Source organism: Halichoerus grypus, chromosome 14 (genome assembly GCF_964656455.1).
Source record: "Halichoerus grypus chromosome 14, mHalGry1.hap1.1, whole genome shotgun sequence".
NCBI classification, from domain to species: Eukaryota; Metazoa; Chordata; class Mammalia; order Carnivora; family Phocidae; genus Halichoerus; species Halichoerus grypus.
The window spans coordinates 80,336,894-80,351,419 of NC_135725.1; the positions used below are offsets into that span (position 1 = coordinate 80,336,894).

Genomic DNA, 14,526 nt, shown 5'->3' on the forward strand with positions numbered 1-14,526 from the left:
ACTCCCCACTGAGCACAGAGCCTGACATGGGGCTCGATCTCACAACCCTGAGATCATGACCTGAGCCGAAATCCAGTCGGATGCCTAACAGACTGAGCCACCCAGGCGCCCTGGTACCATTACAATTTAGGAATCCAGTAGACACTTCCTAAATCAAGGGGAATATATTAAATGTCACCAGTGGTAGGACAAAGTGACATGCCACGCCTCCTGAAATGAATCACTGAAAGCAAGCAATTTCATTTAAAATGTTCCTGCCCACAACTTTTAGCCTGCACCTGATCAAGGAGTCCACCAGACAAAGCCAAATATAAGGACATTTGCAAAATAACGGGCCTGAACTCTTCAAAAATCTTAACAACAATCTGAAGGCAAAAATGGTTGGGGAACTCTTTTTAATAAATGGAAGTAATGGAGGCATGATTACTAAGTGCAATGAAAACATACAATAAATCTTGAATTTAAAAAAAAAAAAAAAAAGGCTCCATGAGGCTAAGTGAGGGAATCTGAACGACAACTTTGTATTAGGTAATAGTATTATGATTTTGCAGGAGAATGTCCTAAGTAAGAGATACATGCTATGTACTTAAGGATGCTGTTGTGATGTCTGCAATTAACTCTCTAATGAGAAAAAGAAGAAAGCAAATGTAGCAAAATATTAATTGATGAACCTAGACGTAGTATATATGGTTGGTTGTTGGGCTATTTTGCAACTTTTCCATAGGTTCACTTTGCTTGTTCATGGATAGGTAGATATCATGGTCATAGATATCATGGGTCATAAAACAAACCTAACAAATTTAAAAGAACTGAAATCAAACCATGTTCTCTGACCATAATAAACTTAAACTAGAAATCAATAACAGAAAGAAATTAGAAAATCCCCAAATACTTAGAAATTAAATAACACATTTCTAAACAATCCATGGGTCAGAGAGGAAGTCTCAAGGGAAATCAGAAGACATTTTGAATTTAACGAAAATGCAAATATATCAAAATTTGTAGGATGCTGTTAAAGTGGTGATTGGGGAAAATTTATACTATTAAATGCATTAGAAAACAAGAAAGGTTTCAAATCAACAATCTAAGCTTCTACCTTAAGAAGCTATAATAAGAGCAAAATAAACCCAAAGCAAGCAAAATGACAGATATACTAAACATAAGAGCAGAAAACAATAAAATGGAAAGCAGAAAAATAACAGAAAAAAGCCTACTTCAAAAGATGGCTCTTGGGGCGCCTGGGTGGCTCAGTCGTTAAGCGTCTGCCTTCGGCTCAGGTCATGATCCCAGTGTCCTGGGACTGAACCGCATCAGGCTCCCTGCTCAGTGGGAAGCCTGATTCTCCCTCTCCCACTACCCCTGCTTGTGTTTCCTCTCTTGCTGTATCTCTCTTTGTCAAATAAATAAATAAAAATCTTTAAAAAAAAAAGAAAAAGATGGTACTTTCAAATGATCGATGAAATTGATAGACCTCTGGCAAGACTGGCAAAGGAAAAAAGAGAGAAGACATAAGTTACCAATATCAAAGAACAAAAGAGAGGTCATCACTACAGATCCCACAGCAATTAGAGGGATAGAGAATAATACATACAATTCTATGCACATAAATTGGACAACTTAGATGAAATAACACAATTTTGTGAAAAGCACAAATTATCAAAATTCACCAAAGAAGCAATAGATAACCAGAATAGTCTTGTATCTATTTTTAAAACTGAATTTATAATTAAAACCCTTCCAGAAAAAACAATTCCAAAACAAGACGATTTCAGTAGCAATTTCTACCAAATATTTAAAGAAGAAATAACACCATTTCTATACAATCTCTTCCAGAAAACAGAAGGTAAGGGAACTTTCCCACTTCATTTTATGAGGGCAACATTACCCCAATACCAAAACCAGACAAAAACATTACAAGAAAACTATAGACTAAGTCACCCATGAATATAGATGGAAAAGCCTCAACTAAATTTTAGCAAATTGAAAAAGCAGATTAATACATCATGAGTGGGATTTAGCCCAAGAATGTAAGGCTAATTCAACATTCAAAAGTCAATCCATGTAATCCACCAGACTAAAAAACTAAGAAGAAAAAAAATATATAATCATATCAACAGGTGCAGAAAAAGCATCTGGCAAAACCCAACAGCCACTCAAGATAAATACTCAGCAAACTAGGAATTAAAGGAAACTTCCTTAATCTGCTAAAGGGTATCTACAAAAAACCCATACATTTACAAACAACGTATTTAATTAAAGATGAAAAGCAATGCTACTTCCCCAACACTGGGAACAAGGAAATGATATCCACTCTCACAATTCCTATTCAACATTGCATTTGAAGTCCTAGACAATGTAAAAGGCATCCAGTTTGGAAAGGAAGAAATAAAACCCATCTTTATCTGAAGACAATATGATTATCTATGTAGAAAATCGCAAGAAATCAACAGAAAAGATCCTAGAATTCATGAATTTAGCAAAGTCAATATGCAAATATCAAGCATATTTCAATAAACTAGCAACAAACAACTGGAAACTGAAACTTTTTTAAATACCATTTTACAATACCACCAAAAATTGTAAATTTATAAATATAAATCTAATAAAACATTATGTATGCTTAAAACCACAAAATGCTGAAGAAATCAAGAACCTAAATAAGTGAAGAGATTTACCAAATTCATGGATTGGAAGACAATATAATAAAGATGTCAGTTCTCTCCAAACTGATCTATAGATTTAACATAATCCCAATCAAAATGCCCACAGGATTTCTGATATGTAGAAACAAGCTGATTATAAAATTGATATGAACAGTAAAAGAGCTAGATGGGTGAAAATAACTTTGAAAAAGAATCCAATCAAGCAGACAATTACAGCTAATTTATTTTTTTTAATTATTATGTTATGTTAATCACCATACATTACATCATTATTTTTGATGCAAATAATGAATCGTGGAACAGCTAACTGATTTTTGACAAAGCTGCTGTTAACCTTAAAAATAAAACTGCCAGTTTTTCTACCAGCAAAAGATGGGTTTATTCAGGAATAGCAGGGAACCACAATCCAGGACAAGCAAGCTGTGGCAAAACCATAGGCCAGTCCAGAGAACAAAGGCAAGAAATGCTGCTTTACCAAGGAAAGGGGGACGCCAGGAAGGGCTGAAAAGCCCACTGGGGTAAACTGGGAGCTGGAAGTATGGCGGCTTCTCACTGGATGACAGTCTCTCATTGGCTGGGCTGTTGCCGTGGGGAATAAGAAACCTTCCTTCCTCCTGTTGGGGCAGTAAAGTAGTATCTAGGAGCAAGGACCTTCTCCTCCTGCAGGCTCTGAGACTGCCAAGTGACAGGGCTGAAAGCTCCCTCTGCTGGCCTCCAACTCCACTGCAAACGAGGTTTTCCTTTTATTGATTTTCACAGTGCAAATACAATTCAACAGAGAAAGGACAGTCTTTTCATTCTCAACAAATGCCAGTGGGAACAACTGGACATCTATCTACAAAATAATAAACCTGATCTGATGATTAGACATCTCCTTGCAAAAAAAATGAGCCTCAACCTATCATACCTTAAATAAGAGTTAACTCAAATTAGATCATAGATCTAAATGTAAAATAGAAAATTCTACAACTTTCAGAAGAATAGATAGGGGGAAGTCCTTGGGACCTAGAGCTAGGCTGAGTTCTTACCTATAACCCCAAAGCCATGAGCCATTTAAAAAAACTTTTTTGATCAGTAAATTGGGCTTCGTCAGAATTTAAAACATTTGCTTTGAAAAACAATGCTAAGAAAATGATTAGACAAGCTACCTACTGGGAGAAAATATATGCAAATCACAAATCCAACATAGGAACTGTATCTAGAATACATAAATAACTCCTAAAATGTAATTATAAGAAAACCATCCAGTTAAAAAGAAAAAAAAGAATAGGCCAAAAATTTTCAAAGGAACTTCACAGAAGAAGACATACAGATGACAAATAATCACAAGAAAAGATTTTCAACATCTTAAGTCATTAGGGGAAAACAGAAATTAAAACTACAATGAGTTTCAGTACCTATTAGAATGGCTAAAAAAATCCTTTTGAATTGAGAATACCAAATGCTGATGAGGATGTGGAGCAAATGGAATCCTCATACTCTGCTGATGGGAATGCAAAATGGCACAACCACTCTGCATAACAGTTTGGCAGTTCCTCACCGCACCTCCCCAAAAAAAATCTACACTCACCATATGACTCAGCAATTCTAGTCCTAGGTATTTACCCTAGAGGAATGAAAACCTACATTCACCCAGAAACCTGTACACAAATGTTTACTACAGCTTTAATTAAGAACCACCAAAACCTAGAAAGAACCCAAATGTTCTTCAAAAGGTGAATATATAAAGTGTACATCTATATGATGGACTAATACTCAGTAACTATGATACACACAACAACATGAATGAATTTCAAAGACCTTACGGTAAGGGAAAGAAGTCAACCTCAAAAGATTACATTACTGTGTGATGCCATTTATAAGACATCTGGAAAAAGCCAAATTATAGGGACTGAGACCAGAGCATTAGTTGCCAGAGGTTTGGGGTAAAGAGAGGGTTTGACCACAAAGAGACAACACATGGGAATTTTTTGGCATTATGGAATGTTCTGTATTCTAATTGTGGTGATAGTTACATGAGCCTAGAACTGTACACACATATACCCAAAAAAACATATACTTATATGTTTTATACATATATACATATATATGTATCTTGATTATGACAGCTCACAAGGGAGTACACACTTGTCACAACTCATCCAACACTTAAAACTGGTGAATTTTGCTCATGCTAATTATACTTCAATAAAGTTGATTTAAAAAGAACTAAAATGAAATATAGTAAAATAGTAATAGCTGTACTTGAATGTTAATACATCCCCACAGCATTTTTAAAAATAATTGGTAAGAGCATATAATACTTTTCAATAAACATATTTTTAGGACTGGATAAAAGAAAATGCTAAGCAGACTCTGCATCGAACTGTCTGTCCTCGGCCCTCTTGTTAACACTGAAGTTTTCAGTTTTGTTGCTAACAAGAACAGCCACCAGAAACAATCGGTAAGTTCATTAAAGCCTCCCTTTAAATGTTTTAAGGAAACAGCACATAAAACATTCATTCAAACAAAAAAGTCTACTCCACCAGATGCTTCCTATAAAGAGAAAACTTATTCTATTACTCAGCTACCAATAAAATATTTACGGAGGTTACTTAGAAGATCTGCATTGTACACACTGCTACAATTCTCAACAACACTTGAAAGAGTACTTGTCCTATTTATAGGTAAAGGAGTTTTAAACAAAACAAGGGAAAGGTAAATCAGCCTTGACAAGGTTAATACAAACCCCAGACAGGCCCACGTGAACACAATGAGATACAGGCACCATCCTGCCACAACAACGCCAGCCCTGTTCTCCACTTAATACCACTTCCCTCGTTAAGGTTTTCTCTGACTGGCCCCATCACACTGGACTGGGGACGCTTCTAAATGTTTCCACATACCCTCTGCTTTCTTTACAATAGCAATTATCACACTGCATTATACCAGCTGGTAACCTGCTTTTCTAACCAAGCCATCTCCAAGAGACCGGGAGCCACACTTATCTTGTACATTCTAGTCTGAAACATAAGAGACAGTTACTAAATGCCCAATGGCTGCCTGGCTGGCTGGCTGGACACATTTAAGAATTTCTTGGGGCGCCTCAGTGGCTTAGTCAGTTGAGCATCCGACTCTTGGTTTCGGCTTGGGTCATGATCTCAGCATCGTGGGATGCAGCCCCATGTCGGGCTCCACGCTCAGTGGGGAGTCTGCTTGAGATTCTCTCTCCCTCTCCCTCTGCCCATCCCCCCACTTGCTTGTGCACACACACGCACACACGCACGCTCGCTCTCTCTCTCTCTCTCTCCAAGAAAAAGAAATGCTTGAAGGCAATGTGATGCAAGGAGAGTCCCACAGGCTTCAGATTCAGATCTGGTTCCCATCACACCATTGATTTTTGACCATCACTCTTAGAATTAAGAGTTATATGTTCAAGAGTGACTCCACCAAGTCACTCTTGAACATATAACTCTTAATTTTCTTGCTAGAACTCTTCACAATCTGTACTCGTTTATTTACACTCTATTATCTATCATCACACTGATTATATGACTATATTCCACTTCTTGAGGCCAGGGACATTATCTGTCTGTTCATGGCTGTTTCCCTTGAGGTGTTAGCACGGTATCTGGAACACAGCGGATGCTTCATCAACATTTGTTAAATGCGTGAATAAACAGATGAATGAATACAATCCACACCACCCTATTAGGTGTATGACCTTAGTCAAGTTCATTTTTCTGTGTGCCTCGATTCGTTTTTATAGATTAAAGGAATACGTATCTCAGAGACCGAGTATAGGATTAAAAGAAATTAATTAGAATTTTTGGTATTGTGCCTAGCACGGCATAAGAACTTAAAATATATTAATATTCTTCTCATTTGTATTTTTCCCTTCAAGAGAATCAAATTCAATAAGATGAAAAAAAAACCTTGAGCTGGAAAAACTGAAAACAGCTTACCATATAGTAGGAACAAATATCCCCAAAATAAAACCCACCAAATACGACTTAGAAACTTAATGCTGAAACGTAAGGTAATACACGAGCTGTACTTTGCCACATCCCGGCCCTTGGAACCCCAGGACTGTTGTGGAACTGCAGTCATCTGAAACGGGAAATGTCCCAACAGGATTATGGGTGGTGCTTCCCAAAGCTGGAGAGAGGTCCCAGCTCAGCAGCAGGACAGACTCTGAAGGAGCTGCTGTCACTCTGGCTTCCTCCCACTCCCTGTCAAAAGCCTTGCCTGGCCTAGAGCTCCCTCAGGAAGGGAAGAAAAACAAAAACCAACAACTTAAAAAAGAATCAGGGCAACTCCAACCAGGCTCACCTCCACTGAAATCTAAGCAAGGCACCTAACTCTGGTGATCAGTTTCAGCGACTTGCAAGAGACTGGGCCCCCAAAGCTGAAGCTCTCCCCGCCAGATCATCTTTGGACTCAAGGCAGCAAGGGCGAAGAGCAAGGGCCCTGGGGTCACCGGAAATAGACTGACCTCCCAGTGCCACCACTTGTGAGCCATGTGACCTTGGGAAAATTATTTAACATCTTTGAGCCACTGTTGGCTCATCTATAAAATAAGGATAAAAATCAGTTACCTCACAGGAGTGTTGTGACAACAATATGAGTTACAGCACCTGGCAGGCAGGAAATAGAGGACAGCTTTCAAAGGAATCCATGTCTCACTCAAGCCCTCGACAAACAGATCTTTGGGCCATCATCAGTTTTTTTATGCTCTTTGAAAGTCCAAAAACTATTAGACCACTCACCTAGACATCACAAAAACCATGACCTCTTGCTGCCCAAAGTTCACCACTGCTCAACAATACTACATGTGAGATCATTCTGCTCAGCAGCAGCTAAGCGAGGTTCGTAAAATGAGGAGGACACTTTGGAATCAATTTCTGATTCCAATACTCTCCCTCATGTCCTCAAATCACAAAAACAGTTACTAGGCAAACATCTGTTTACTCACAAACAATACTGTAGCCGTAACAGAATTTAAAAACTGGGCCCCCAACAACACTTGGAATATAACTAGATTACGAAACCAATCTTTTTATGTTCTTTTCAGCCTAGTCTTCTATCTTACATATTTTTCATGTTTTTGCAGAATCACGCATCATTATCAGGTGAGATGACTGCCCTAGGTTCCACCAAACTGGCTCACAGCCAACTATTTAGCCATTCCTCTACCGAGCGTTTATGGATTCAGTGGGTCTCGTGGAAAGCGGACAGGTTTAACTTTGCCTTCTTTTAGTTTCTCAACACACCAAGCTCACAGGCAAGTCATTTGATCTCTCCAACCTCATCTGTGAAACACCCTCCTCAGGAACTTGTTGCAAGACAAAGAGATAACAAATGTAAAATATCATTCCCTTGTTCCCAATTTTTCACAGTGGTACACAATGTGGCAACAAACAGCTTCACACACAGAGCTTTTTCCTTCCACTGGGTTGTTTCCCTAGGACAGATTTCCCCAAAACAGATTACTGGGCTCAAGAATAATACTATTTGTATGACTATCAAAATCTCTTTCCAAATGGCCATCAAAAAGATTGTAAAAATTTACGCTGCCCAGCTTGCCATCTGGACAGGTTCTGGAGGGCACAGGCAGGACGTGCAGAGGTGTGAGAACATACAGCATTCAATCTGGTAAGCAGGAGGCCAAGGACGAGCCATAAGCACGGGTGAACCCTGCACTTAACACTGACCAGAGAGCCCACCAGCCAGAAGCCAAACTTGAGTCCCAAGGCCCGAACACAGCCAGCACCACGGACAGTGGCCGCAACCCGCATTCGGCCACTACAGTCTACTGACCTGCCTCCCACAAGGTTCTTGGTCTCCTGCCTGTTCGAATCATACCCCTTGTTCTCCCTTCTTAGCCTCACCTGCCTGCTTACTGCTTGCTCTCCTATAACCCTGCATGCCCCCACCCCGATTACAAGCTCCACCCCCCTCCAACTAGCAGGTCTTAGCCACCGTCTCAACAACAGCAGCTGCCCTCCCGTGCTGAAGACCTGCTGCGTCAGGAGCTGCCCCGGCGTCCATTACTTCATCTCCGTCGCAACCGCATGAGACAAATTATTTCCCCATGTCACAGACAAGGCAACCAAAATTTACAGATCTGGTGTCTTATACAAGGTCATACATTCATTTAGTCAACAAACATTTATCGAGCACCCACCATCCTGTTAGGTTTGGTGCTGAGAACCAGAGATAGAGGAGAGGAGACACACGTTAAGCAAGTACATAAATAAAATACATAATTACAAACAGTCGTAAGACCCATAGTGGAAAAGGCCGGGTGCTGAGTGTCTGCTATCAGAGAGAATAAAAGGGGTCTCTAGCGAGTTGGGGAAGGAGTTAGGGACGGCCTCTCTAACGAGGTCACATTAAAGCTGAGACGTGAAGGTCGAGGGGCCTGCCACTCAAGGAGACGGAGAAAGGGGGTTCCGGGCAGAGGGAGGAGCACGCGAGAAGGCCCTACGCATGTGGGTCAGTAAGAGCAGCCTGTGCGGCCCGAGCCATGAGGGAGACAGGCATGTGCTGACCTCAGCAGCGCGGGAGGAGCCCAGCACACAGGGCAGGGTCTCACGGACCATGGCAAGGAGTTAGGGACTTCATTCCAAGGTCAAAGAAACTTCACAGATGGACCAGGAGAAACTGGGCATTGCTGAGGCCTACCAATGTCCCTAGAACCGAGGGAGTTGGCTGTAATAAACAGAGTCCTCAGATCAGAATGGACACACCAGCATTTATGTATCCACCATGTGCCAGGCATCCTGTGAGGTGCTTCCCAAACCCTCAGGACCACTCTGACTCAAAGACAGGACTGGCCCCACTTTACAGATGGGCTTCTGGAAGCGACTTAACCAAGCTCATAGGTCAGTTAGCGGCAGAGCAAGACCTAAAGCCCCATTCTGGTCATTCTGCAGTCCATGTCGTATCCGTATACCACGGTGCTTGCAAAGCTTCCCAGGCAGCACCAATGGGGCAGGGGAGGAGGATGAGGGGAGTTCTTCTCTGGTAATAAGTAACTCACCACAGAGAGGTCGCAGAACAAATCTAGCGATGCAAACCTCCTGGATAAAACACTAAATTTGACCAACCGCCTCAGCTGAGACCAGGAATTGCCAACAAAAAGGACTAAGGGCCCAGATACGAGAACACCAGCACCTCAGGGCAGGCGAGTATGAGACAAGAGCAGCAGAATTTACTCTAAGGACCTCATCTTGGAACTGTAAGATGATATATGCACAAGGATACTCATCAAAGCTTCATAAGAGTGAAAAATTAGAAACAACCTGGAATGTCCCACAGGAATAGATTACATAAACTATGTTTCAAGCCCTCCCTTTTATTTTTTTTTTTTAAAGATCTTATTTATTTATTTGACAGCGAGAGAGACAGCAAGAGAGGGAACACAAGCAGGGCGAGTGGGAGAGGGAGAAGCAGGCTTCCCACTGCACAGAGAGCCCGATGTAGGGCTCGATCCCAGGACCCTGGGATCATGACCTGAGCCGAAGGCAGACGCTTAATGACTGAGCCACCCAGGCACCCCCAAGCCCTCCCTTTTAATACAAGTCCTTGTGAACTACTGGTCATTAAATAACACTATCCACCGTATTGACAGAGATGGAAAGCTACCCATGTCATTCCCTGTCCAGAGGTCACAGAAAAAGCCAGAATTAAACTCTTCTATGTACAGATAAAGATAGCTATATGAACTGATATGCTGATCCAGGTTCTGAGTCTTCCCCGCTCACCCAAAAAATTCTGAGAGCGAGAGAGAGAAATCGATTGACTCTAGCGTCCAGAACAGGTCTCACCACGACAGCACAACCCTTTACGAAATGCTGCCTCTGCCACACCTCCTCGGGTCCGGGAGCCCCCACGACACCGTCAGCTAGAAAGGACCAGTAGGACAGGCTCCTACTGAAGGCCAAATTGATTGGCCAGCCTCCTCCCCTCAGGCCTGCCCTACCGGTGATTATCGCCTCAGCTAATGAGGCTATGAGACAACAGATCACCAGTCTAAAGACCCAAAAGAAGGCAAGTGGCCTTCACATGCTAAAGAGAGGACCTGCACAGGACAGCGGAGGGTGGCAAGCAAGACTGCCCACGCAGAAGACCTGTCTCCCAGCCTGGGTAAGTCCGCGCCCTCCCTGGGCTTCAGAGCGCCTGCGTGTCCAACGAAGGGACGAGATGAGCTTCCCCAGATCTGGGACCCTGCCCGCCTTCTGAGCCTCTCCTGACCACATCCCGGTGCTCCAGCATCACCCCACGCAGCAGCCCTTCACCCTCAGCCCCCCACCAGGCTCGCTGCTCCCTCCTCCCAGCACCAACCCTGGGGTCTTTTAAAAGCACAATTCTGGTCATTTCCCTCCCAGATTAACATCCACCAGCAGCTACCCTTCATCTTCAAGACAAAGGTCAACCAAAGCAGTGTAACACACAAGACCCCCGACCCCTGCCTTCTTCGGCCTCACTTGTCTCAGGACCCCTGACATGTCCTCCTTCCAGCCAAAGGGAGCTTATAATCCCCTAAACTCCTTGTGCCCAGCATTCCTCTTGCTGCCCTTGCCCACATTGAGTCCCTGTGCCTGGGATGCTCTCTTGGTCCTCTCACCTTGGCTAATCCCTACTTGTCCCTGATGACCCAACGGGAGGAATGCTTCCTCCAGGGAGGCTTCCCTGAATTCCCCAAGCCAGGTTCAGAGCCCTCCTCTGTGCCCCCCAGCACTCTGTACTTACCTCTGTCACTGCACTATTTCCCTATCCATCTCCCCAACCAGCCTGTGAGGCCCCTGACAGGGACACTTACCCGGTCTTAATCTACCACAGACTCTCTAGTCCCGGGCACACAGCCTGGCATAGGGCATATTGAAAATATCTGTCGATGAATGGATGAACTCTGAACAAAACCAGAAGAAGGCTGATGTCTTGCTAGACATTAGCTAACAGACCCTGATGTTCAGATTCCCAGCATCTGAGACTAGCATAAGAGGAATCATGAGTAGGGGCGCCTGGGTGGCCCAGATGGTTAAGCGTCTACCTTCAGCTCAGGTCATGATCCCACGGTCCTGGGATTGAGCCCCGCATCAGGCTCCCTCCCTCTCCCACTCCCCCTGCTTGTGTTCCTGCTCTCGCTATGTCTCTCTCTGTCAAATAAATAAATAAAATATTTTTTAAAAAAAGAGGAATCATGAGTTTCCCTTTAAATCAAAAGTATTCCAGCCCCTCTTTAATATGCATGCTGACTTTAAAATTAGCATTCAATGCCAAGAGCATTTCTTATAAGTATCCCACAGAAAGTTCAGACCACCTCTACATACAGATCATGCACTTAGTAGCTCAGGCCAAATGGAACATTTCAGTGACTCATAAAGACTTGAAAGGGAGACACTGAGAACACTTGGTCATTTCAATTTCAACAGCAGAATTTGCTCTGGAAAATGCTACAGTAAAAAATATTAATGCCATAAAAACCAAACAGCAGCTGAAGGACTACAGTCATAAAGAAAAAACATAAATCCTAAAACATATCAGCGTGGCAGGCTCCCTCTCGCCTTCAAGAAAAACAGTGTTTAGGTCCTCAGAAACCCATCTAGAAAAGGGAGACTTGACTCCCGTGGCAGAGTAAAAAGAAGAGCGGACGTCACAACGGTGAGGAGGAGAAAGAGCTAACCCACAGAATGAACTCAGTGTTCAGCCTACCCATACTTCACATGCACGTACCCATTCAGGGCCCACCACAGCCTGAAGAAGCAGAAACTGTGATCGCACAGATCACAGAGGACAGAGAGATCAAGTGACTGGCCCAAGGTCCCCCAGCAGAAGTGAGCCCGCAGACAGATGGCTCCAGAGGCCGTGGTCCCCAAACAGCAGAGACCGCCTCCCAGAGCAACCCCACCTGTCACATGCTGGGCCTCAGTGTCTCCGACCTACATAAGGAGGGTTGGATTCAATTCTCAGATACTTCCCAGTTCAAAAGGCAGGCGATAAAGTACGAAACCAACATTCTAAGATTCTGTTAAGTTTTTCCATCTAGAAATAAAATTCAAAATGGTGCCCTTCAAAAATTAAATAACTCTGTATCTTGCGGAGCTGCTTTTATATTAAAGGAATGCACATGAAGAGCTGAACATTTAAAGTGCCCAGCTCAGAGCAAGAGCTCAATAAACAGTAGCTATTATTACTCTTATGATAAAACAGAAAGAGCCATTTAATAGCAGAGCACGTTTTAATTATACACGATGCGGAATAATCAAATCTCATTTGTTTGAGGCCCCAGACCCCACAGCATAGATCGAGTTGTACAGCTGAAATTAGAACAACTCAAAGCTCAGAAATTACTTGTTTCCATTAGAGATCTGACAAGTCATTTCTTCAATTGGTCACCGGTGGTTTGCAGATAACTATTAGCAGTAATGAGTATTCTAAATTAAATCTGGAGACAGGACCACTCTGTTCTGTAAAGACAACTGGGGAGAGAGAAACATAATTGTGGAACGTCCTTCTCTCTGTCCTCCATCTTCTCCCTGATAAATATCTCCTGTGTCTTGCATAGTATGGATTTCATTTGGCTACAAATAAAGAAGGGTCTAATTCTTCCCATGATAAATGAGAGCACTGAACAGGTAACTTGTTAAGGAGAACTGGAATTGGGAAAATAACCTCATTTTCCTGTTCCTTGACAACAAGCCCCCTCCACTAACAAATGAAAGACACAATGCTGGAAGACACTAAGCATGGAAGGCAAACCCATCACCACGTAACCCGTCCTCAGACACTCTGTACACAGCCCTGGGTCCAGGCTCTCACGTCTCCTCCAACAGCAACGAAGATGAAGCCTACAAAAGGCAAGGTCGTGGCACAAGGCGGCGGGAAGAGTAATGGTTCTGGAATCCTTAAAAACCTGGATTCCAATCCTGGCTCCGCCACCCGAGTATTATGTGACTGTAAACAAGTCTCTCCTAGGCTTATGATTTCTTATCTGTAAAATGGGGATAATATAAAATATCTCAAAGAGTTCTGGCAAGGATTAAATGGGGACCATTAGTAACATTCCTTACGTTACAGGGAAGCCTTCGGCAAATGTTAGCTCCTCTCACTGGGCGGTCTGGGAACATCCTCATGGTCGGGACACCAGTACACCAAACTCCCCAAAGCTGGAAACTGCTGATCCTGGCGGAACCCGTGTCTGGCCCGTGTACAGAAGGGCTGACTGCGTAGGTATGGAACACCCACAAGACACATCACTGCCCCCAACTCTGGCATTATCCAGCTTTGACACTTCTTGAGAAATATGCTGCGCCCCCCCCCCCCCCCCCGCCCCGGGCCTGGCTGGACAGCGGCAGCAGACGTGATTTGTTGGGGAAGATGATTTGGTATCTCCACTTACATTTTCAAAGTCCTTCATGTTCCGTGCTCTGGTGGGAGACACCGTTTCTTCTGACACGTTTGGGAGCACTATAAAAAGGTAAAACAGACACAGGAAAAGGGCATGGTATGCAAATTGCCCAGCATCCCTATTAGGGAATAGAGCCCAGAAAAGAAAAAAATTAAAAAAAAAAACACACACACACACACATGAACAACTTCCACAGTATATTCTGCTGGCACTTTCTGTCTGTTGTGATTTACTGACTTGAGTCTAGGGAAAGCTCTAAACCATTATATTTCAAATATTTACAAATTACTTAAAGTAGCCCCAGTGTAATGTGTCAGAGAACGAACCCAAAAACTGCACCGGGCATGCGGCCCAGCCGAACTGTGCTGATATGTACATCCTTAGTGCTCGTCATAAAGTTATTCTGCTGAGCAGAATACCATCTTCATGTGTCAGCGCTTAAAGCAGATCTGACTGGGGCTGGCAAAC

At 42.9% G+C, this 14,526-nt stretch overlaps 1 protein-coding gene across 7 annotated transcripts in view; it reads right to left on the reverse strand.

Annotated features, from left to right (window-relative positions):
* The window catches only part of CDK5RAP2 (CDK5 regulatory subunit associated protein 2), a 170,169-nt gene that overhangs the window by 142,079 nt on the left and 13,564 nt on the right, over positions 1 to 14,526 (reverse strand). For all 7 annotated transcript variants that reach the window (XM_036107749.2, XM_036107748.2, XM_078061697.1 and 4 more), the window contains exon 3: positions 14,050 to 14,117. In XM_036107749.2, coding sequence (XP_035963642.2) covers positions 14,050 to 14,117 — 68 coding nt within the window. The remainder of the gene's footprint in view (positions 1 to 14,049; positions 14,118 to 14,526) is intronic.